The following is a 25,000-nucleotide window of genomic DNA, read 5'->3' as shown; positions in this document are numbered from 1 at the left end:
CCCGTGTGTCTCCGGCCTGCCTCTCTAACCTGTGGGTGTGAACAGGCGAGGCGCTGAAGCACACGTATGAGAAGGCCTTCTCGGTGGAGAACGGGATGCGGAGGAACGTCCCCAAGGTGGTGGTGGCCATCACAGACGGTCAGTCTCAGGACGAGGTGAAGAAGAACGCCGCCAAGCTGCAGCATGCAGGTAAGGGGCGCCGCCGATGGGCTCTCCCCGCCGCCGGCGCCGCCGATGCTGATTCTAATGTGGCTGTTTGTCAGCTTGTTGGATTTGACTATTTGCTGATGATGCAGCGATTTTCTGCATTTCTTTCTAAAGGTTTATAATCCATTCTACCAACAGAGGGCACTAATGGGTTGGTAGAGGAACTGTTTTTATGTTTCGTACTTTTTCTAACTTTGAAACATCTTGCGCACTTAGCTTCCTCTAAGTTCACTTTTCAAGATGAATTCTCAGCTGTTGGTGAACCTTTTTGGATATCAACTGTTAGATATTTATATTAACGCTCTTATTTTGAAGTTGGGCATCACTGTTTTATGCACTTCCTGAAGCACAATCTGTACTAGTTGGTGTGTAATTCCATATGTAACGCTGCAGAGGGCGACATACTGTGCAAGTCCTGTCTTCCAGAGCCGTCCTGCAACTTTCAGATAAATCTTTACTCCCGCAAACCGGGTCGGACTCAGAACCGGCCTGCAGCACCTGACCCAGGTGTGCTGCAGCAGGAAGCAGCTGAAAGCTGCAGGCGGCTGAGGAGCGCTGCGCAATATGTCACTGACAACATTGTTAAAGTTAGCGCTTTAGCGTTAGCGGAACTAGCTCTGTAGCTAGCGGTTCGAAGTGCTCCAGTCTAACAGCTGGAAGTTAAAACTTGTTTTTTGCTGCTTCTCTTTTGGACCCTGAGGGAAGCAGGACCTGTTTCTCTCTGAGACGCCATTTTGTGCTATTATTGTCTTCATGTTGACTCAAATATCTCGATGTCCTCAGTTTCACCAAATGGACCAAAATGTCCGAACTCTGAGCTTTTCCAAACTTACATTAAGATTCCTTTGATCTGAGGTTGTTCCAGATGTTGGAGACAGAAATCAATGAGGTTCTGACCCGTGGTTCTGGTTCTGACCCGTGGTTCTGGTTCTGACCCGTGGTTCTGGTTCTGCTCCCAGGTTACAGCGTTTTCGCCATCGGCGTGGCGGACGTGGACTTCGTGGAGCTGCAGGAGATCGGCAGCAAGCCGAGTGACAGACACGTGTTCGTGGTGGACGACTTCGACGCCTTCGACTCCATCAAGGAGAATCTGATCACCTTCATCTGCGAAACGTCGACTTCCTGTCAGTCCGGCTTCGCTTCTGCCTTAGAACCCGTCCCCTGCTGAACGTCCCCTGCTGAACGTCCCCTGCTGAACGCTCTGTTCTCTCCACAGCCTGTCCTCTCATCTACCTCAACGGCTTCACCTCGCCTGGTGAGTCCGAGCTTCAGGTGGAACCGGGTCAGAATCCTGCCCCTCCTCTTCATCCTCCTCCTCTTCCTCAGGGTTCAGGATGCTGGAGGCCTTTAACCTGACGGAGAAGACCTACAGCTCCGTCCCCGGCGTCTCCATGGAGCCCGGATCCTTCAACAGCTACACGGCGTACCGGCTGCACCGCGACGCCTTCCTGACCCAGCCCAGCACGTGAGTCCCAGCCGGGTCCGCTCGCCGGTTCCGGTCCAGAGTCATGTTGCATTAAGGCTGAATGCTGCTTCTCCATGCGGACCAGACGACCAGGCCCTGTCTGTATGTGTCTGTGGAGGTTCAGGTCAGAGGTCATTCAGAGGCACCTGGTGACATCATAATATGGTAGTCATGCTAACTGATGGTAACAGTGGGAGCTTCTAGAAATGAGAGGAGTCCCTGGACTGATCCCTGGGGAACCCCACAGCGCTTCAGTCCAATGCAGCGGATGCATTCTAACTGAGCGACTCTATGCAGCTTCTAGTTCCAGCTCTGTGTTTCCTGAGCAGAGAGATTCACCCAGACGGCCTTCCAGACACCTTCACCCTCATCCTCATGTTCCGCCTGCTGCCCGACTCGCCCACCGAGCCCTTTGACCTCTGGCAGGTCACCTCCAGGGACCACAAGCCGCAGACTGGGGTCACCGTGGACGGTGAGTCCGCCGGGCGCCGCAGGGCAACACGGGGCAACACGGGGCAACACTGGGCAACACAGGGCAACACTGGGCAACACGGGGCAACACTGGGCAACGCAGGGCAACACTGGGCAACACTGGGCAACACGGGAGAACACTGGGCAACGCAGGGCAACACTGGGCAACACAGGGCAACACTGGGCAACACTGGGCAACGCAGGGCAACACTGGGCAACACTGGGCAACACTGGGCAACACAGGGCAACACTGGGCAACACAGGGCAACACTGGGCAACACTGGGCAACGCAGGGCAAACTGGGCAACACAGGGCAACACTGGGCAACACAGGGCAACACTGGGCAACACTGGGCAACGCAGGGCAACACTGGGCAACGCAGGGCAACACTGGGCAACGCAGGGCAACACGGGAGAACACTGGGCAACGCAGGGCAACACTGGGCAACACAGGGCAACACTGGGCAACACTGGGCAACGCAGGGCAACACTGGGCAACACTGGGCAACACTGGGCAACACTGGGCAACACTGGGCAACACAGGGCAACACTGGGCAACACTGGGCAACGCAGGGCAACACTGGGCAACACTGGGCAACACAGGGCAACACTGGGCAACACTGGGCAACGCAGGGCAACACTGGGCAACGCAGGGCAACACAGGGCAACACTGGGCAACACAGGGCAACACTGGGCAACACTGGGCAACGCAGGGCAACACTGGGCAACGCAGGGCAACACTGGGCAACGCAGGGCAACACTGGGCAACACGGGAGAACACTGGGCAACGCAGGGCAACACTGGGCAACGCAGGGCAACACTGGGCAACGCAGGGCAACACTGGGCAACGCAGGGCAACGCAGGGCAACACTGGGCAACGCAGGGCAACACTGGGCAACACAGGGCAACACTGGGCAACACAGGGCAACACAGGGCAACACTGGGCAACACTGGGCAACACAGGGCAACACGGGGCAACACAGGGCAACACTGGGCAACACAGGGCAACACTGGGCAACACAGGGCAACACTGGGCAACACTGGGCAACACTGGGCAACACAGGGCAACACTGGGCAACACTGGGCAACGCAGGGCAACACTGGGCAACGCAGGGCAACACAGGGCAACACAGGGCAACACAGGGCAACACAGGGCAACACTGGGCAACACAGGGCAACACAGGGCAACACTGGGCAACACAGGGCAACGCAGGGCAACACTGGGCAACGCAGGGCAACACTGGGCAACGCAGGGCAACACTGGGCAACGCAGGGCAACACTGGGCAACACAGGGCAACACAGGGCAACGCAGGGCAACACGGGAGAACACTGGGCAACGCAGGGCAACACTGGGCAACACGGGAGAACACTGGGCAACGCAGGGCAACACGGGAGAACACTGGGCAACGCAGGGCAACACGGGGCAACACTGGGCAACGCAGGGCAACACAGGGCAACACTGGGCAACACTGGGCAACACAGGGCAACACTGGGCAACACAGGGCAACACTGGGCAACACTGGGCAACACTGGGCAACGCAGGGCAACACTGGGCAACGCAGGGCAACACTGGGCAACGCAGGGCAACACTGGGCAACACAGGGCAACACTGGGCAACGCAGGGCAACACTGGGCAACACTGGGCAACACTGGGCAACGCAGGGCAACACTGGGCAACACTGGGCAACACAGGGCAACACTGGGCAACACTGGGCAACGCAGGGCAACACTGGGCAACGCAGGGCAACACAGGGCAACACTGGGCAACACAGGGCAACACTGGGCAACACTGGGCAACGCAGGGCAACACGGGAGAACACTGGGCAACGCAGGGCAACACTGGGCAACACAGGGCAACACTGGGCAACGCAGGGCAACACTGGGCAACACTGGGCAACACAGGGCAACACTGGGCAACACTGGGCAACGCAGGGCAACACTGGGCAACGCAGGGCAACACAGGGCAACACTGGGCAACACAGGGCAACACTGGGCAACACTGGGCAACGCAGGGCAACGCAGGGCAACACTGGGCAACGCAGGGCAACACTGGGCAACGCAGGGCAACACTGGGCAACACTGGGCAACACGGGAGAACACTGGGCAACGCAGGGCAACACTGGGCAACGCAGGGCAACACTGGGCAACGCAGGGCAACACAGGGCAACACTGGGCAACACTGGGCAACACAGGGCAACACAGGGCAACACTGGGCAACGCAGGGCAACACTGGGCAACGCAGGGCAACACTGGGCAACACAGGGCAACACTGGGCAACACTGGGCAACACAGGGCAACACGGGGCAACACAGGGCAACACTGGGCAACACAGGGCAACACTGGGCAACACTGGGCAACACAGGGCAACACTGGGCAACGCAGGGCAACACTGGGCAACGCAGGGCAACACAGGGCAACACAGGGCAACACAGGGCAACACAGGGCAACACTGGGCAACACAGGGCAACACTGGGCAACACAGGGCAACACTGGGCAACGCAGGGCAACACTGGGCAACGCAGGGCAACACTGGGCAACGCAGGGCAACACTGGGCAACACAGGGCAACACAGGGCAACACAGGGCAACACTGGGCAACACAGGGCAACACTGGGCAACACAGGGCAACACAGGGCAACACAGGGCAACACTGGGCAACACAGGGCAACACTGGGCAACACAGGGCAACACAGGGCAACACTGGGCAACACTGGGCAACACTGGGCAACACAGGGCAACACTGGGCAACACAGGGCAACACTGGGCAACACTGGGCAACGCAGGGCAACACTGGGCAACACTGGGCAACGCAGGGCAACACTGGGCAACGCAGGGCAACACTGGGCAACGCAGGGCAACACTGGGCAACGCAGGGCAACACGGGGCAACACTGGGCAACACTGGGCAACACAGGGCAACACTGGGCAACACAGGGCAACACGGGGCAACACAGGGCAACACTGGGCAACACAGGGCAACACTGGGCAACACAGGGCAACACAGGGCAACACTGGGCAACACTGGGCAACGCAGGGCAACACTGGGCAACGCAGGGCAACACAGGGCAACACAGGGCAACACAGGGCAACACAGGGCAACACTGGGCAACACAGGGCAACACTGGGCAACACTGGGCAACACAGGGCAACACTGGGCAACACAGGGCAACACAGGGCAACACTGGGCAACGCAGGGCAACACTGGGCAACGCAGGGCAACACTGGGCAACACAGGGCAACACAGGGCAACACAGGGCAACACTGGGCAACACAGGGCAACACTGGGCAACACAGGGCAACACAGGGCAACACAGGGCAACACTGGGCAACACTGGGCAACACAGGGCAACACTGGGCAACACAGGGCAACACAGGGCAACACAGGGCAACACTGGGCAACACAGGGCAACACTGGGCAACACTGGGCAACACAGGGCATCACTGGGCAACACAGGGCAACACTGGGCAACGCAGGGCAACACTGGGCAACGCAGGGCAACACTGGGCAACACAGGGCAACACAGGGCAACACAGGGCAACACTGGGCAACACTGGGCAACGCAGGGCAACACTGGGCAACACGGGGCAACACAGGGCAACACTGGGCAACGCAGGGCAACACTGGGCAACACGGGAGAACACTGGGCAACGCAGGGCAACACTGGGCAACACGGGGCAACACTGGGCAACACTGGGCAACACAGGGCAACACTGGGCAACGCAGGGCAACACTGGGCAACACGGGGCAACACTGGGCAACACTGGGCAACACAGGGCAACACTGGGCAACACTGGGCAACACAGGGCAACACTGGGCAACGCAGGGCAACACTGGGCAACACGGGGCAACACTGGGCAACGCAGGGCAACACGGGGCAACACTGGGCAACACAGGGCAACACGGGGCAATACTGGGCAACACGGGAGAACACTGGGCAACACAGGGCAACACTGGGCAACACAGGGCAACACGGGGCAACACTGGGCAACGCAGGGCAACACTGGGCAACACGGGGCAACACTGGGCAACACTGGGCAACACGGGGCAACACTGGGCAACGCAGGGCAACACTGGGCAACACGGGGCAACGCAGGGCAACACAGGGCAACACAGGGCAACACTGGGCAACACAGGGCAACACTGGGCAACGCAGGGCAACACTGGGCAACACGGGGCAACACTGGGCAACACGGGGCAACACTGGGCAACGCAGGGCAACACTGGGCAACATGGGGCAACACTGGGCAACACAGGGCAACACTGGGCAACGCAGGGCAACACTGGGCAACACAGGGCAACACTGGGCAACACTGGGCAACACAGGGCAAACTGGGCAACGCAGGGCAACACTGGGCAACACGGGGCAACACAGGGCAACACGGGGCAACACTGGGCAACGCAGGGCAACACTGGGCAACGCAGGGCAACACGGGAGAACGCAGGGCAACACTGGGCAACGCAGGGCAACACGGGGCAACACTGGGCAACACTGGGCAACGCAGGGCAACACTGGGCAACACTGGGCAACGCAGGGCAACACGGGGCAACACTGGGCAACGCAGGGCAACACGGGAGAACACTGGGCAACGCAGGGCAACACTGGGCAACGCAGGGCAACACTGGGCAACGCAGGGCAACACTGGGCAACGCAGGGCAACACGGGGCAACACTGGGCAACGCAGGGCAACACTGGGCAACGCAGGGCAACACTGGGCAACACGGGGCAACACTGGGCAACACAGGGCAACACTGGGCAACGCAGGGCAACACTGGGCAACGCAGGGCAACACTGGGCAACACGGGAGAACACTGGGCAACGCAGGGCAACACTGGGCAACGCAGGGCAACACTGGGCAACGCAGGGCAACACTGGGCAACGCAGGGCAACGCAGGGCAACACTGGGCAACGCAGGGCAACACTGGGCAACACAGGGCAACACTGGGCAACACAGGGCAACACAGGGCAACACTGGGCAACACTGGGCAACACAGGGCAACACGGGGCAACACAGGGCAACACTGGGCAACACAGGGCAACACTGGGCAACACAGGGCAACACTGGGCAACACTGGGCAACACAGGGCAACACTGGGCAACACTGGGCAACGCAGGGCAACACTGGGCAACGCAGGGCAACACAGGGCAACACAGGGCAACACAGGGCAACACAGGGCAACACTGGGCAACACAGGGCAACACAGGGCAACACTGGGCAACACAGGGCAACGCAGGGCAACACTGGGCAACGCAGGGCAACACTGGGCAACGCAGGGCAACACTGGGCAACGCAGGGCAACACTGGGCAACACAGGGCAACACAGGGCAACGCAGGGCAACACGGGAGAACCCTGGGCAACGCAGGGCAACACTGGGCAACACGGGAGAACACTGGGCAACGCAGGGCAACACGGGAGAACACTGGGCAACGCAGGGCAACACGGGGCAACACTGGCAACGCAGGGCAACACAGGGCAACACTGGGCAACACTGGGCAACACAGGGCAACACTGGGCAACACAGGGCAACACTGGGCAACACTGGGCAACACTGGGCAACGCAGGGCAACACTGGGCAACGCAGGGCAAACTGGGCAACGCAGGGCAACACGGGAGAACACTGGGCAACGCAGGGCAACACTGGGCAACACAGGGCAACACTGGGCAACGCAGGGCAACACTGGGCAACACTGGGCAACAGGGCAACACTGGGCAACGCAGGGCAACACTGGGCAACGCAGGGCAACACAGGGCAACACTGGGCAACACAGGGCAACACTGGGCAACACTGGGCGACGCAGGGCAACACTGGGCAACGCAGGGCAACACTGGGCAACGCAGGGCAACACTGGGCAACGCAGGGCAACACTGGGCAACGCAGGGCAACACTGGGCAACACTGGGCAACACGGGAGAACACTGGGCAACGCAGGGCAACACTGGGCAACGCAGGGCAACACTGGGCAACGCAGGGCAACACAGGGCAACACTGGGCAACACTGGGCAACACAGGGCAACACTGGGCAACACAGGGCAACACTGGGCAACACTGGGCAACACAGGGCAACACTGGGCAACGCAGGGCAACACTGGGCAACGCAGGGCAACAAAGGGCAACACAGGGCAAACAGGGCAACAAAGGGCAACACTGGGCAACACAGGGCAACACAGGGCAACACTGGGCAACACAGGGCAACACTGGGCAACGCAGGGCAACACTGGGCAACGCAGGGCAACACTGGGCAACGCAGGGCAACACTGGGCAACACAGGGCAACACAGGGCAACACAGGGCAACACTGGGCAACACAGGGCAACACTGGGCAACACAGGGCAACACAGGGCAACACAGGGCAACACTGGGCAACACAGGGCAACACTGGGCAACACAGGGCAACACAGGGCAACACTGGGCAACACAGGGCAACACTGGGCAACACAGGGCAACACTGGGCAACACAGGGCAACACTGGGCAACACTGGGCAACGCAGGGCAACACTGGGCAACACTGGGCAACGCAGGGCAACACTGGGCAACGCAGGGCAACACTGGGCAACGCAGGGCAACACTGGCAACGCAGGGCAACACGGGGCAACACTGGGCAACACTGGGCAACACAGGGCAACACTGGGCAACACAGGGCAACACGGGGCAACACAGGGCAACACTGGGCAACACAGGGCAACACTGGGCAACACAGGGCAACACAGGGCAACACTGGGCAACACTGGGCAACGCAGGGCAACACTGGGCAACGCAGGGCAACACAGGGCAACACAGGGCAACACAGGGCAACACAGGGCAACACTGGGCAACACAGGGCAACACTGGGCAACACTGGGCAACACAGGGCAACACTGGGCAACACAGGGCAACACAGGGCAACACTGGGCAACGCAGGGCAACACTGGGCAACGCAGGGCAACACTGGGCAACAAAGGGCAACACAGGGCAACACTGGGCAACACAGGGCAACACTGGGCAACACAGGGCAACAGAGGGCAACACAGGGCAACTGGGCAACACTGGGCAACACTGGGCAACACAGGGCAACACTGGGCAACACAGGGCAACACAGGGCAACAAAGGGCAACACTGGGCAACACAGGGCAAACTGGGCAACACTGGGCAACACAGGGCATCACTGGGCAACACAGGGCAACACTGGGCAACGCAGGGCAACACTGGGCAACGCAGGGCAACACTGGGCAACACAGGGCAACACAGGGCAACACAGGGCAACACTGGGCAACACTGGGCAACGCAGGGCAACACTTGGCAACTCGGGGCAACACTGGGCAACACTGGGCAACACAGGGCAACACTGGGCAACGCAGGGCAACACTGGGCAACACGGGGCAAACTGGGCAACACTGGGCAACACAGGGCAACACTGGGCAACACTGGGCAACACAGGGCAACACTGGGCAACGCAGGGCAACACTGGGCAACACGGGGCAACACTGGGCAACGCAGGGCAACACGGGGCAACGCTGGGCAACACAGGGCAACACGGGGCAATACTGGGCAACACGGGAGAACACTGGGCAACACAGGGCAACACTGGGCAACACAGGGCAACACGGGGCAACACTGGGCAACGCAGGGCAACACTGGGCAACACGGGGCAACACTGGGCAACACTGGGCAACACGGGGCAACACTGGGCAACGCAGGGCAACACTGGGCAACACGGGGCAACGCAGGGCAACACAGGGCAACACAGGGCAACACTGGGCAACACAGGGCAAACTGGGCAACGCAGGGCAACACTGGGCAACACGGGGCAACACTGGGCAACACGGGCAAACTGGGCAACACTGGGCAACGCAGGGCAACACTGGGCAACATGGGGCAACACTGGGCAACACAGGGCAACACTGGGCAACGCAGGGCAACACTGGGCAACACAGGGCAACACTGGGCAACACAGGGCAACACTGGGCAACACAGGGCAACACTGGGCAACGCAGGGCAACACTGGGCAACACGGGGCAACACAGGGCAACACGGGGCAACACTGGGCAACGCAGGGCAACACTGGGCAACGCAGGGCAACACGGGAGAACGCAGGGCAACACTGGGCAACACAGGGCAACACGGGGCAACACTGGGCAACACACTGGGCAACGCAGGGCAACACTGGGCAACACTGGGCAACGCAGGGCAACACGGGGCAACACTGGGCAACGCAGGGCAACACGGGAGAACACTGGGCAACGCAGGGCAACACTGGGCAACGCAGGGCAACACTGGGCAACGCAGGGCAACACTGGGCAACGCAGGGCAACACGGGGCAACACTGGGCAACGCAGGGCAACACTGGGCAACGCAGGGCAACACTGGGCAACACGGGGCAACACTGGGCAACACAGGGCAACACTGGCAACACGGGGCAACGCAGGGCAACACAGGGCAACACGGGGCAACACTGGGCAACACAGGGCAACACTGGGCAACACGGGGCAACACTGGGCAACGCAGGGCAACACTGGGCAACAAGGGGCAACGCAGGGCAACACAGGGCAACACGGGGCAAACTGGGCAACACAGGGCAACACTGGGCAACGCAGGGCAACACTGGGCAACGCAGGGCAACACTGGGCAACACGGGGCAACACTGGGCAACACAGGGCAACACAGGGCAACACTGGGCAACACTGGGCAACACTGGGCAACACAGGGCAACACTGGGCAACACAGGGCAACACAGGGCAACACAGGGCAACACTGGGCAACACAGGGCAACACTGGGCAACACTGGGCAACACAGGGCAACACTGGGCAACACAGGGCAACACTGGGCAACGCAGGGCAACACTGGGCAACGCAGGGCAACACTGGGCAACACAGGGCAACACAGGGCAACACAGGGCAACACTGGGCAACACTGGGCAACGCAGGGCAACGCTGGGCAACGCAGGCAACACTGGGCAACGCAGGGCAACACTGGGCAACACGGGGCAACACAGGGCAACACTGGGCAACACTGGGCAACACAGGGCAACACTGGGCAACACAGGGCAACACTGGGCAACACTGGGCAACACAGGGCAACACTGGGCAACACAGGGCAACACTGGGCAACGCAGGGCAACGCAGGGCAACACTGGGCAACACGGGGCAACACTGGGCAACGCAGGGCAACACGGGGCAACGCTGGGCAACACAGGGCAATACTGGGCAACACGGGAGAACACTGGGCAACACAGGGCAACACTGGGCAACACAGGCAACGCAGGGCAACACTGGGCAACGCAGGGCAACACTGGGCAACACGGGGCAACACTGGGCAACACTGGGCAACACGGGGCAACACTGGGCAACGCAGGGCAACACTGGGCAACACGGGGCAACGCAGGGCAACACAGGGCAACACGGGGCAACACTGGGCAACACAGGGCAACACTGGGCAACGCAGGGCAACACTGGGCAACGCAGGGCAACACTGGGCAACACGGGGCAACACTGGGCAACACTGGGCAACGCAGGGCAACACGGGGCAACACAGAGCAAACACGGGGCAACACGGGGCAACACTGGGCAACGCAGGGCAACACTGGGCAACGCAGGGCAACACGGGGTAACACTGGGCAACACGGGGCAACACTGGGCAACACGGGGCAACACTGGGCAACGCAGGGCAACACTGGGCAACGCAGGGCAACACGGAGAACGCAGGGCAACACTGGGCAACGCAGGGCAACACGGGGCAACACAGGGCAACACGGGGCAACACTGGGCAACGCAGGGCAACACTGGGCAACGCAGGGCAACACGGGGTAACACTGGGCAACACGGGGCAATACTGGGCAACACGGGGCAACACTGGGCAACATGGGGCAACATGGGCAACATGGAGCAACACTGGGCAACATGGGGCAACACTGGGCAACACTGGGCAACAGGGCAACACTGGGCAACACTGGGCAACACTGGGCAACGCAGGGCAACACGGGGCAACACTGGGCAACGCAGGGCAACACGGGAGAACACTGGGCAACGCAGGGCAACACTGGGCAACGCAGGGCAACACTGGGCAACGCAGGGCAACACTGGGCAACGCAGGGCAACACGGGGCAACACTGGGCAACGCAGGGCAACACTGGGCAACGCAGGGCAACACTGGGCAACACGGGGCAACACTGGGCAACACAGGGCAACACTGGGCAACACTGGGCAACACGGGGCAACACAGGGCAACGCAGGGCAACACTGGGCAACACAGGGCAACGCAGGGCAACACTGGGCAACGCTTCTTCTGTCTCTGATTTGAACAGTTCTCTGATGAACAGTTCTCTGATGAACAGTTCTCTGATGAACAGTTCTTTGTCCTCCAGGTTCTGCTCAGACCATTTCATTCTACAATAAGGACCAAACCGGTGAAATCCAGAGAGTCACGTTTGACCACAGGCTGGTGAAGAAGATCTTCCATGGCAGCTTCCACAAGGTAAGCCTTGAAGGCCCCTCCCCCACCTGCTGCTGCTCACATCAAGACATCTGAGTCGTGAAACGTTTTCCTTCTCTAAGGAAAAAAATTTGGGGGAGTCTCTTTGTTCCTCCCAGTCCAGATGAAATCATCTGAGGCGGTCAGATGGCGCCCCCTGCAGGTTGGAGGCAGCGCAAGACGCACCAGGCGACACTTGTCTCGATTCCTGAACCATTTCCAGACCATCCATAAATATTCCACAGCGCCGTTTTTTTATCCAAATATATCTCAGGAAACATTTGATGTTTTGATTTGTAAACCGTGAATTATTCCTAGAAATCTAGAAACCGTTTTGTTTAGTTTGTATTCATCAGATGTGAGAGTTGCTGCTAAACGTTTCATGACTTCATGATGGTTAGTAACAAACACACAGCACCGATGGTCAGTAATCCACTTCCTCCCTCCTGGCACCACTTCCTGCTACAACTTCATGTCATCATGTGCCACTTCCTGCTGCCACTTCCTGTAGCCAGACACCGCTTCCTGTAGCCAGGCGCCACTTTCTGTAGCCAGACACCACTTCCTGCTGCCACTTCCTGCCCCAGGCATTACTTCCTGATGCCATGTTTGGAATTCCAGCGGTGGCGCCTGTGAAACGGGTCCAGTAAACCCAGTGGCGGTTCTGGAGAGGAGGCGAGCCGGTCCGGTTGTCCTCAAGTTCTGTGCAGGACCAGAACGTTTTTCTGATCTAAGTTCTGGACTCGGTTCCTTCTTTGTTCTGGTTCCAGGTCCAGTCAGGATTTTCCAGGGACCCGTGATTCATGTTTTCTGTAAATCAGTCCGAGTGAGATGCTGTCAATGTGATCCTATCTGTGTTTTCCAGTTGGAAGGAAAAAGGGAAGTCCGACTGCAGCAAACCGTCCGGTCCAGGCCCGGGAGCTCAGGCCCAGTTCTGATCTCTAGGGAATCAAACCATTAGATGTTCTCACAGAGATGGAGATGTTTTACTCTGACATGTGAACCAGAACCGGGCCCAGAAGGCCCACTGACCCGTGTTCTCCTCCCTCAGCTCCACATCCTGGTTTCCTCCAGCAGCGTGAAGCTGAAGGTCGACTGCCAGGAAGTGGAGGAGAAGAAGACGAAGGCGGCCGGCAACGCGTCCAGAGACGGGTACCAGGTTCTGGGCAAGATGGCCAAGTCCATCGGGTCCAAGGGCCAGTCAGCTACGGTGAGTCAGTGGCCCCCAAACCAGGAACCCTGGATCCATCCAGGAGAAAACGTTCGACAAAATATCAGACCAGAAACGGATTATCAGCAAAACAGGCAAGACTGAATCATAACAGAATAAATCCCAGTAATATTTAAGGTATCTAAACCACACGAGGAAGCGGTCTGGGTCTCAGGCTGCAGTAACTGGATCCAGACCTGCTGCTGCTTTTCCTGTTTACGGATCAGAACCAGAACCGTGTCCAACATCATGTTGTTCTGTTTCCTCCTCAGTTCCAGCTCCAGATGTTTGACATCGTCTGCAACCTGGCCTGGACCAGCCGGGACCGCTGCTGCGACCTGCCCTCCATGGTGAGTCCCGCTCAAAGCCCGCAGGGTTCTGTTCCCGACCCGGTTTCCCTCTGAGCTTCGGTTGGGTTTGTTCCAGAACTTACAAGTCACTTTCAGATAAAGGATTTTATTTTAGAGCTTTTCTGGTTCGTTCTGGAACCCGAAGTGTCCTACTCTGCATCTCCAGACCCGAGCTGAGCTCACAGGAACATGCAAGTCAGTCCGGTCCGGTCCGGTCCAGTCCGGTCCGGTTCGTTCCCCTGGAGGTTCTGAATTGGCACCTTTAGGCTGATGGCAGCAACGCAACCGACCGCAGCAAACCTGATTACTTCTGCTTCCAGTTCAGAACCAGAACTAGAGGCGGTTTGGTACCGGTTTCCTTCCTCTAGGCTGTGTTGACCTTTGACCTGTGTTTGTCCTGCAGAGAGACGAGCTGAGGTGCCCCGCCCTACCCAACGCCTGCACCTGCACGTCGGAGGCCAGCGGGCAGCCGGGCCCCCAAGGACCGGTGGTGAGTCAGCGCTAAGGCCCGGTTCACCAACCCAGCAGAACCACCCATCTGGAACCAGCAGTTCTGGAGACTCCGGAATTGGATTAGGACCGCTGATGTAGCCGCTCAGTGAACACAGGGAGGACGCAACATGTTGCCTCAGGTTGCTGCAACATGTTGCCTCTTGTTGCTGCAACATGTTGCCTCTTGTTGCTGCAACATGTTGCCACTTGTTGCTGCAACATGTTGCCTCTGGTTGCTGCAACATGTTGCCTCTTGTTGCTGCAACATGTTGCCTCTTGTTGCTGCAACATGTTGCCTCTTGTTGCTGCAACATGTTGCCTCTTGTTGCTGCAACATGTTGCCTCTGGTTGCTGCAACATGTTGCCTCTTGTTGCTGCAACATGTTGCCTCTTGTTGCTGCAACATGTTGCCTCTGGTTGCTGCAACATGTTGCCTCAGGTTGCTGCAACATGTTGCCTCTTGTTGCTGCAACATGTTGCCTCTGGTTGCTGCAACATGTTGCCTCAGGTTGCTGCAACATGTTGCCTCTGGTTGTTGAAACATTTCTGTGTTGCATCATTCTACGATCGGAAGGTTATCACACGGCGCCGCAATGTGTTGCCGCAGCAGCAGCAGCAACGTGTTGCAGCAGCAACGTGTTGCCCAACGTGTTGCCGCAGCAGCAGCAGCAACGTGTTGCCGCAGCAGCAGCAGCAACGTGTTGCAGCAGCAACGTGTTGCCCAACGTGTTGCCGCAGCAGCAGCAGCAACGTGTTGCCGCAGCAGCAGCAGCAACGTGTTGCAGCAGCAACGTGTTGCCCAACGTGTTGCCGCAGCAGCAGCAGCAACGTGTTGCCGCAGCAGCAGCAGCAACGTGTTGCAGCAGCAACGTGTTGCCCAACGTGTTGCCGCAGCAGCAGCAGCAACGTGTTGCCGCAGCAGCAGCAGCAACGTGTTGCAGCAGCAACGTGTTGCCCAACGTGTTGCCGCAGCAGCAGCAGCAACGTGTTGCCGCAGCAGCAGCAGCAACGTGTTGCAGCAGCAACGTGTTGCCCAACGTGTTGCCGCAGCAGCAGCAGCAACGTGTTGCCGCAGCAGCAGCAGCAACGTGTTGCCGCAGCAGCAGCAGCAACGTGTTGCCGCAGCAGCAGCAGCAACGTGTTGCCGCAGCAGCAGCAGCAACGTGTTGCCGCAGCAGCAGCAGCAACGTGTTGCCGCAGCAGCAGCAGCAACGTGTTGCCGCAGCAGCAGCAGCAACGTGTTGCCGCAGCAGCAGCAGCAACGTGTTGCCGCAGCAGCAGCAGCAACGTGTTGCCGCAGCAGCAGCAGCAACGTGTTGCCGCAGCAGCAGCAGCAACGTGTTGCCGCAGCAGCAGCAGCAACGTGTTGCCGCAGCAGCAGCAGCAACGTGTTGCCGCAGCAGCAGCAACGTGTTGCCGCAGCAGCAGCAGCAACGTGTTGCCGCAGCAGCAGCAGCAACGTGTTGCCGCAGCAGCAGCCTGGCCTCCTGCAGCTCACTCTGTGTCCCCGCAGGGCGCTCCCGGCAGTAAGGGGCCCCGAGGAGAGCGAGGCGAGGCCGGAGCTCCGGTGAGTTTCTCTGATCAAAGATCCTCTCCGCTGCAGGACGCTCCACTCGTTACATGCTTCATGCTGCTCTCTGTGCTTCAGGGGCCAGCGGGCCTCCCGGGAACATCGGACCCCCGGGGCCCATGGGTCTGCCCGGCCCCCAGGGGCCCAGCGGCATGTCCATCCCTGGAGAGGCCGTAAGTCCGACTCACATGCCTGGACTTCCTGTCAGATTTTAACATCCATCATTTTCCTACGAAACCAAAGAGAAAAAGATCTTTGCTCTGGTTCTGACCCATTCGGTTGGTCGGTACTGGCCCGGTCCAGAAGGGAATCCTGATTTGTCCTGTTGGCAGTTTTTCCTTCCACTAACTGCAGGCAACAGATTCTCCTCCATGTTGGTCCGAATCCTTTAAACCCGACTGGATCAGAGCTTCACGATAAACCTGGATCAGAACCGGATAAGTTCTACTGTCAGTGAACCGGGCGGTTCTGATCCAACTCCCTCTGCTCTCCTCCTCAGGGTCGGCCGGGACCGAAGGGAGACCCCGGAGACTCCGGCCTGCCGGGACAGAAGGTGAGCCCGGTTCTGCTCCGGTTCCGGAGCAGAAGCAGATAAAACTCATGTTCTGACAACCGAACCGGCTCTGGATCGGACCTGGCCGGGTCCAGGACGTTCTGAGTGGCAGCAGTTTGTTGTTAGTGTTGGAACACGTCCTGCTGGTTACCATGGCGTTAATCCAGCTGCTGAGCTTTAATCTGGAATATCGCAGCCAGAACTCATGATGGGAAGGTTCTGATGGCGGTCCGATCAGAACCTTCCTTCTGCTGATCCAAACCAAAGAAAGGAGAGGAGCCAGGAATTACAAGAAGGAGTGAAGATTTGGGATTATTTTAGATTATTTAGAGACATAAAAACCCAATCATTTAGTTCCAGAACCGGATCGGAGCTTCAGGAAACTCCAGGTTGGTTCTGACCCTGTTTTTGTTCAGCTAGAACCAGAACCAGTCGTTTACAGCTCCAGATTCTGAGTTTTAAAGAAACAATCCAACACCAGAACCTCTGTGAATCCGATCAGAACCAGCTAGACTTCATGGTTCTGATCTGCAGGTGAACCCGCTCCGACAGAACTAAGTCTTTGGTCACTCCCAGCTGACCCGACCCATAGATCGCTAATAAATCAGAAACATCAGAGGAGCCGCAGAAATATGACAAACGACCCGGTTCCGGGTCCAAATGCGTCCACTTCTGGGTACGGACAGCAGAACTTCAACTTATCTGGTTCCGCAGGGTTCTCCTGGTGCCGTCGGTCCCGTTGGACCCGACCTTCTGGAGTGAGGGTGAGTGCCGAGTGGCTCGCTTCTGTCAGAACTCAGGCAGTTCTGGTTCTGAAGCCCGGTTCTCCTGTTTCCAGGGACCTTCAGGAAAGGAGGGACCAGCCGGACCCAGAGGACCACCAGGACCCATGGTGAGACCGCCAGAGGTTCTGGACCTATTGGACCTACTGGACCTATTGGACCTACTGGACCAATTGGACCTATTGGATCTACTGGACATACTGGACCTATTGGACCTATTGGACCTATTGGACCTATTGGACCTATTGGACCTACTGGACCTATTGGACCTTTTGGACCTATTGGACCCATTGGACCTACTGGACCTATTGGACCCATTGGACCTACTGGACCTATTGGACCTCTCTGTGTTTCCTTGCAGGGTCCTCCAGGAACTCCAGGAATTCAAGGCCCTTCAGGACAGCCTGGGAACCCTGGGGACCTTGGCCCCCCGGTGAGTGTCTGTAATCTCCGAACATTTCTTGAGTTCTGCTCCTGAAGGTCCAAATGTTCTGATTCTGCTTTGCTTCCAGGGATCCGTTGGTCCAAAAGGAGACAAAGGAGAGCGGGTGAGTCCGGTCGTCTCCAGCTGAACATGTCAGAATCAAAAACCCCATTTTATATTTACTGTTCACCTGCGCAATGCATGCTGGGACGTTAACTCTGTTCGGTGATAATGGACTGGAGGCACAAAAACCTCCAGGAAAACTGCTGTTAAAGATGACATTAGCTAACACCGTTAGCAGGAACTGTAGAGCTAACACTGTTAGCGTGAGCCGTAGAGCTAACACTGTTAGCGGGAGTCGTAGAGCTAACATTGTTAACGGGAGCCGTAGAGCTAACATCGTTAGCGGGAGTTGTAGAGCTAACATCGTTAGCGGAAACCGTAGAGCTAACACTGTTAGCGTGAGCCGTAGAGCTAACATTGTTAGTGGGAGCCGTGGAGCTAACATCGTTAACGGGAGCCATGGAGCTAACACCGTTAGCGGGATCCATTATAAGATATTTTTTGAGAAAGGTTTATTTTAATGGAAAGAGATTGAGATTGTTTAGCACCGTCAGACGCTAGAGCTGTTAGCCATTTTCTCAATTAGGAAGCTGCAATCAAAATAAATCTTCATCTTCTTGGGAGTTTTTTCCGTCTCTGTCCTCTTCCTCAGTTTGTTCCTCTTCATCTCCTTTTTGTTTCTGGTTTCTTCTATTTCTCTGGTCCAAAAGGCTGAAGGTTTCTCATTCTGTGTAGTAACGAGCATTCGTCAATTAGCAGGAAGCGCGCTAACGTCAACAACATGTCGTCATGGTGATTTTATCAGACTCTAAGCTGGCTGCTCTTTGTTGCCGCAGGGCGACTTCGCCCCCCAGAACATGATGCGCTCCATCGCCCGCCAGGTCTGCTCCCAGCTGGTCAGCGGTACGTAGCCGCCGCTAAGCTAAGCGTCGCTAAGCTAAGCGTCGCTAAGCTAAGCGTCGCTAAGCTAAGCGTCGCCCCCTGCTGGTTCTGCTCAGGAACGCTCTCCGTTCTGTTTCAGACCAGATGAGCCGGGTCAACACCATGCTGAACCAGATCCCCAACGGGAACTACCGCAGCAGCAGCAGCCCGGGCCCGCCGGGGCCGCCGGGGCCGCCGGGCAGGCAGGGGCCCCGCGGGAGCCCGGCGCCGGAGGCAGGAACGGGTTCCCCGGCAGCCCCGGCCAACCCGGCCAGCAGGGCGAGAGAGGTAGGTCCGGAACCGGAACCGGAACCGGAACTGGAACGTGTTGAGGACAGCTCAACATGTGACCCGTGGTGTGTTCAGGTCCCGCAGGAGAAAAAGGTGACCGAGGAGTCCCAGGAGTCGGACAGAAAGGACCCAGAGGGCCGCCAGGTACCAGAACCCATCGGCCGAGTCAGAACAGAACCAGATCACTAAGAGTTCAGCTGTTCACACTCTGTCTTAAACCAGATTATTAATCTGGATTATTAAACCAGATTAATGACAGATTAAATGAAGCCAGTGATCTTGGTCCTGAACTTCCTCTTCCTGTTTGTTCCGAATCATTTCTACTCTTTTTGTTTATCTGAAGGATAATTTATTCTCTGGAATATTGATCACACTTTGGCCAAAAATCCTAATGAAATAATTATATTAAAGCTCAGTGGCTTTTATTTTGAAAAGCCACAGGCTTTTATTGTCTAATGAAACAGGAAATGCTCCTGCTCCTAACCTTACAGAATCAGGAAGTGTTTGACCTGAACTCTGACCCCCAGGTCCTCCAGGAGAGAGTCGGACCGGGACCCCGGGCCCCTCAGGCTCTCCCGGGCCCCGCGGCCCTCCAGGACGTCCGGGTTACGCCGGGGCCCGTGGCCCCCCGGGGCCCCCGGGCTACTGCGACTCCTCGCAGTGCGTGGGGATTCCCTACAACGGCCAGGGATACATAGGTACGTTGGAGGAGGAATGGTGATGTGGGAACGATCCTCTGGTGACGAGTCTGGGTCCAGGAGTGGATCAGAACCGCACCACTGAACCGGATCAAAGACCCAGTTCAGTTCCAGTTCAATTCTGGCCCTCACTGGATGGTTCTGACCCGTCCTGACCGGTTCTGAAATGGTTCTGGAGCAGCAGAACCTTGGAATGATGGTCCGGTCCGAAGTCCTGCCCATGCAGGCGGCGGGTCGGAACCTGGACCCAGACTCTGAGCAGTTGTGCATGTGTTGAGCTGATGGTTCTGACCCGGTCCATCCTGTCTGGCCCGTTTCAGGTTCACCGTATAATTAGCCTTGTAATGCCGCCTGTGCTGCTTTCACTGACTGCCAGAACAAACACTGTTAGAACCGCTTAGAGGAAACCGCCACCGGAAACACTTAACCAGCAGCGAGGGGAGCCGTACTAACCGCAGCGGCGCCACCGACCCGCCGGGCTCAGTGGAGGAGCATGAGCAGAACCGCAGCCCATACTAACAGAGGTGGATTAACAGAGACGGGTCGTCCTGAACCCGGCTTTAACCCGTAACCCGGCACCGCTCCTCTGTGACCCCGGAGGGTCAGGTTCCTCTCCATCCACAGAACCTTTCCTCTGTGTTCTCCTAAACTGGGTTTCTGTCAGTAACCAACTCTGCTTCAATCTGTGTGATCAGGTCACCTGACTAACACCTGCAGGGGGCGTGGCCTCTGCATCTGACTGCTCATCAGGACCTAAATGAAAATCTGCAGGATGGACAAACATTCAGAATATTTACTCAAACTTTCTGGATTATTTTTAGAAGAATTGAATCACGCTAACTAAAAAGTCAGCCGCGCAACTCTAAAAGAGTAATCGAAACCATTCCTTCTGCTAACGCTAAGGTACTTTATTAATGTGGTATTAATGAAAGCTACTTCTAATCCTGAAGCACTAATCATAAACATTAGTTATGCTAACACTGAACTGCTATCTTGACATTGTATTTATCCAACTCTAAAGCTAACCCTAAAGCAGTAATGCAAAAATATTATTTCAGCTAATGCTAAAGCGCTAAACCAGGGGTGTCAACATTCAGTCCTGCAGGGCCGCTGTCCCATCTTTTAGATGTGTCTCTGCTGCACCTGAATAGAATAAAAGGTCATTAAGGCTCTGGAGAACAAGGAGGAGGTAATTCAGCCATTTCATTCCTGTGTTTGTACCTGAGTACATCAGAAGACTGCAGGACAGCGTCCCTAAGGACTGCAGTTTGACACCCCTGCGCTAAACCAATATGGTATTAAACTAAAGCTAAAGTAGCTTTACTAATCTTAAACATTAGTTCAGCTACTACTATATAGCACTTTAGCAACCAAGTAGTTAGATTAGCCGCGCAACTCTAAGATTACTTCTGCTAATTTCACTTGCTACACTGAGAAGCTCGTGCTAAAACGCTAACTTCAAATGCGCCAAGAGGAAATGAGACTGTTGAGTAAACAGCATTCAGCCCCTTCAAAATAAGTGCACGAATGTAATAATCTACTACTTGAATAATTCTGACCAATCGATAGTCAAAACTTTGACACAAACTTCATTAATCTGAGAAATGAAGGGGAGCTACGTGCGCTCAACGTTTTCAAAGTTAGCAGATGTTTGCCCACCGCTAATTTTCAGAATGAATCAGTATCATCATCTGGACTGAACAGAACTGTTCTGGTTCTGTGTTGGTTGCTAGGCAACAGTGGTCCGTTTTCAAACAACTGGAGGTTCTGATTCCAGGTTCTGGACCAGAACATGAAGGGCTCACATGGTGGGTTCTGGTTGAGGCCCGGTGGACCCGTTCTGGTTCTGACGCTGTTGGGTCTTTTGGTTCCCGCCAGACGTTGGGTCCGGGTTAGACCGAGTCCCGTTTTTGTCCAGTCTGGATCAGAACCAGAACAGAACCTCTCGCTGCTGTTAGCTGTCAGACGCATTGGCCACGCCCCTTCTCCATGTGGCCACGCCCCCTGCTGTGACTAACCTGTGCCGTCTCACTAACTTGCGCATGCTCAGAGCGTGCAGTCGTCTGTCCTCGTTAATCTCAACGCAGCGTCTCCGAGCAGGAACCCGGGCCGGCGCCGCGCCCCAGGAGAACCAGCTGCTCCAGAACCAGCGCCGGAAGAGGGCGCTGCCCAGAACGCCGTCTGACGGGCTGACGTCATCAGCGCGGCGGCCGAACGCCTGAAGGTGTTTGTGAATACTGTTTGGCGCGGCGGTGTCGGCACTGGAGGAGGGAGTGTTTGACCCAGTTCTTAGAACCGGAGGAGGTTCTGCTTGGGACCAGTAAACCCAGTAAAGCCTGTGAGCTTCCCGTTTTCCTGCCTGTAACATATTTGCATAGAGTGAGTGTTAAAGCCGCAGCTTCAGGTCCAGTATAACTCGGCTTCATGTGTATCTTAGTATTTATCAGTTGCTTCATTCTGTCACGCGCCGCTTCCTGTTGTTCTACCGGGTCGAGTCAGAACTTTTCAGACGCAGCATCACTTTTTATTGTTTTAGCTGCAGATTGTGAAATCCACAGCCGTATTTTCTTATTTATTTCTGAAAACGGAAGAGGCATTTTTCAATAAAACTACTGAAAATCTCTGGGTGGCCTGCAGTTTTGTGGTTCCTGACGAGACAAAGAGCTGCGGACAGCCTGTGGTTCTGGTTCTGGTTCCGGTCCGTAAAACCAGCCATGGAGAAATGAAAATATTCTGGATGGACGAACAAACTGTTGGATGAGTGGTTGGATGAACGCCTCTGTCTGGTTCTGGTTCTACTTCTCTGGTTCTGGTTCTTCTCTGGTTCTGGTTCTTCTCTGGTTCTGGTTGGAGGTTCTGGATCTTCCTGGAGCTCTGGGTTGTCATGGTGACCTGAGCTGGTTCTGCTGACGTCACCCAGTGCTCCCAGCAGCAGCAACTGCATCTGCTGCGCTGTTGAAGCTGGAGGACATGCAGGCGGATCTCCCCACAGCGCCCCTGGTGGTGCCCTCCTGTCATTGCATCGGTTCAACCAATCGATCAATAAATAATCAGACTGTTTATGATCTTCACTCTGAAATCAAGACACTTAAAGAATAAGAAGAGAGTCACATTAGTGCAACAAAATGCTTTATTTCAGGTACAACTATCTGCCAGTGCGGCAAGAAAATTACATTAAAATGTAAAAAAAAGCGCTTAATTTAAAATTGTAGAAATATCAATTTAACCCTTAATGCTTAAAAAAGAGATTTTAAACCTAATTTATGAATTTATTTTAAGGGGGATGAAAAACAAGCAGTGAAATATGATTATATTTATAATATATAAATATAATCATCTTTATGACTATATTATAATATAATCATAAAGATTTCACTGGAAACCATAAAAATCTCTTCATTATTAAAACCTGTATGAACATTTTAAACATCCAGTTGGAATAAAAATATTAAATTTATTTAATCTGATTCAGATGAGCTCTGGTGAATTTTAAGGACACTTCCTCTCTGAATAAATAAAATAATTAAATCTTTATGGTTTTAAACCATGTTTTTCATTCCATAATAACCGGTTACTGGGAGCGACTGGAAACCAGTTCAGGGAATATTTACACACAGGAAGTGAAAAACTTGATTTTACTTCAGTTAAAATAATAAACTGGATTTGCTGAATATCTGTAACTGTTAATAAACTGAATTAAAATGAATTATGGGATGCTGCGGTGGTGCTGCGGTGGTGCTGCACGTGGGGCCCCTGTAGCGCCGGTTCAATTCCCGCCTTGGTGACCTTTGCCCTGTCTTCTCTTTCCTGTTAATTCACCATCAAATAAAGGAAATTATAAAACCTTGAAAATGTCTGGTGTTTATAAAACTGTATGTTGACAGTTGTTTGTGAAATGAACAGCAGCACTTTAGTTGTTCGCAGGAAATATGAGTTTTTATCTCCATGTTTATTAACGTCTCAGTTTCAACTAAACGTTTAGCTTCATAATTCTGTATTTAGTCTCCATGAGTTTTCAGGATGTTAGACTGAATGAGCCTGAAGTTCAGAGAGCTTTTAAATCCCTGGTGGGGTTCCGCTCTGATGGGTTTCATTATTTGCCTCCCATAGAGAGGGCCCCAGAGTCAGGGCCCCATAGAGAGGGCCCCAGATTCAGGGCCCCATAGAGAGGGCCCCAGATTCAGGGCCCCATAGAGAGGGCCCCAGAGTCAGGGCCCCATAGAGAGGGCCCCAGAGTCAGGGCCCCATAGAGAGGGCCCCAGAGTCAGGGCCCCATAGAGAGGGCCCCAGAGTGAGGCCCACATGTCAGGGCCCCAGAGAGAGGGCCATGTTCTCAGGTTGGATTCGGTTCTGAAACTGCACCAACGTTTAAAGACAGAAACTTTTATAACCAGCTGGTTTCCTGGCGACTTCCTGCTCTCATCGCCGCTGGACTAAAGGTCGTGTCTGTGACCTTTTCAGAGTTTCCTGGAGCTTCGCTATTTGCTTTGTGAATCAGAGCAAATGTTGCTGAAGCCACATGCAGCAGAGTGTTGGTGGTGAGGCGCTGACTCATCGGTCATTGGGTCCAGATGTGGAGAAGTGAACACATCTGTGGTGGACCGGCCCGGTTTCACAACCCAGACGATGCAGAACAAGATTTACTCCACAAACTTGAAGCCAGCGCTGCGCCGCGTCTGTCCGCCTTCGTCTGCTGGCTCTCTGCGCTTCTCTTCATTTGTTCTGAATTAGCAGAACAAAAGCAACTTAATGTGAGCAGAGGGAGCAGAACCGCAGGTTCTGATGTGAGACCACAAGGTGTTGGCTCAAGCAAAACATTATGACTACATGCCGTCACCACACTCACTGTACGGCGGCCATTTTGACAGTTAGTCAACAACTAAAGGCAATAATCTTTCAAAAGAGGAAAAGCAAAATCCAGTCATTTTTCCACCATCTTCTTTCTTCACTTGTAAATATAGTTTTTAGTCTAAATGTTCATTTTGAAGCTTTTGTTGCTCATTAATATTTCGCTTCACATTGAATATTTAGTTTGAAACTAAAAGTAAAAGTAAAACGTCT

General features: G+C 55.7%; 1 protein-coding gene across 1 annotated transcript in view; it reads left to right on the top strand.

Moving 5' to 3' along the window:
- Positions 1–22,562, top strand: part of col12a1b (collagen, type XII, alpha 1b) — a 107,017-nt gene extending 84,455 nt beyond the window's left edge. The window contains 23 exon segments of the mRNA XM_055022999.1: positions 46–189; positions 1,167–1,331; positions 1,424–1,462; positions 1,534–1,672; positions 2,002–2,144; positions 12,479–12,588; positions 13,637–13,795; positions 14,068–14,145; positions 14,549–14,635; positions 16,151–16,196; positions 16,277–16,380; positions 16,707–16,760; positions 17,475–17,505; positions 17,508–17,524; positions 17,599–17,652; positions 17,904–17,975; positions 18,055–18,090; positions 18,866–18,932; positions 19,051–19,167; positions 19,170–19,238; positions 19,317–19,385; positions 19,769–19,939; positions 22,040–22,562. Of these exon segments, the coding sequence (XP_054878974.1) occupies positions 46–189; positions 1,167–1,331; positions 1,424–1,462; positions 1,534–1,672; positions 2,002–2,144; positions 12,479–12,588; positions 13,637–13,795; positions 14,068–14,145; positions 14,549–14,635; positions 16,151–16,196; positions 16,277–16,380; positions 16,707–16,760; positions 17,475–17,505; positions 17,508–17,524; positions 17,599–17,652; positions 17,904–17,975; positions 18,055–18,090; positions 18,866–18,932; positions 19,051–19,167; positions 19,170–19,238; positions 19,317–19,385; positions 19,769–19,939; positions 22,040–22,161 (2,093 nt within the window). The 3' untranslated portion in view covers positions 22,162–22,562.
- Positions 22,563–25,000: the final 2,438 nt, after the last annotated feature.

This window comes from Poeciliopsis prolifica, unplaced genomic scaffold (genome assembly GCF_027474105.1).
Source record: "Poeciliopsis prolifica strain line A6 unplaced genomic scaffold, Auburn_PproV2 SCAFFOLD094, whole genome shotgun sequence".
NCBI lineage: Eukaryota > Metazoa > Chordata > Actinopteri > Cyprinodontiformes > Poeciliidae > Poeciliopsis > Poeciliopsis prolifica.
The sequence above is the reverse complement of the archived record's forward strand: the minus strand, read 5'-3'. Positions and strand labels throughout refer to the sequence as shown.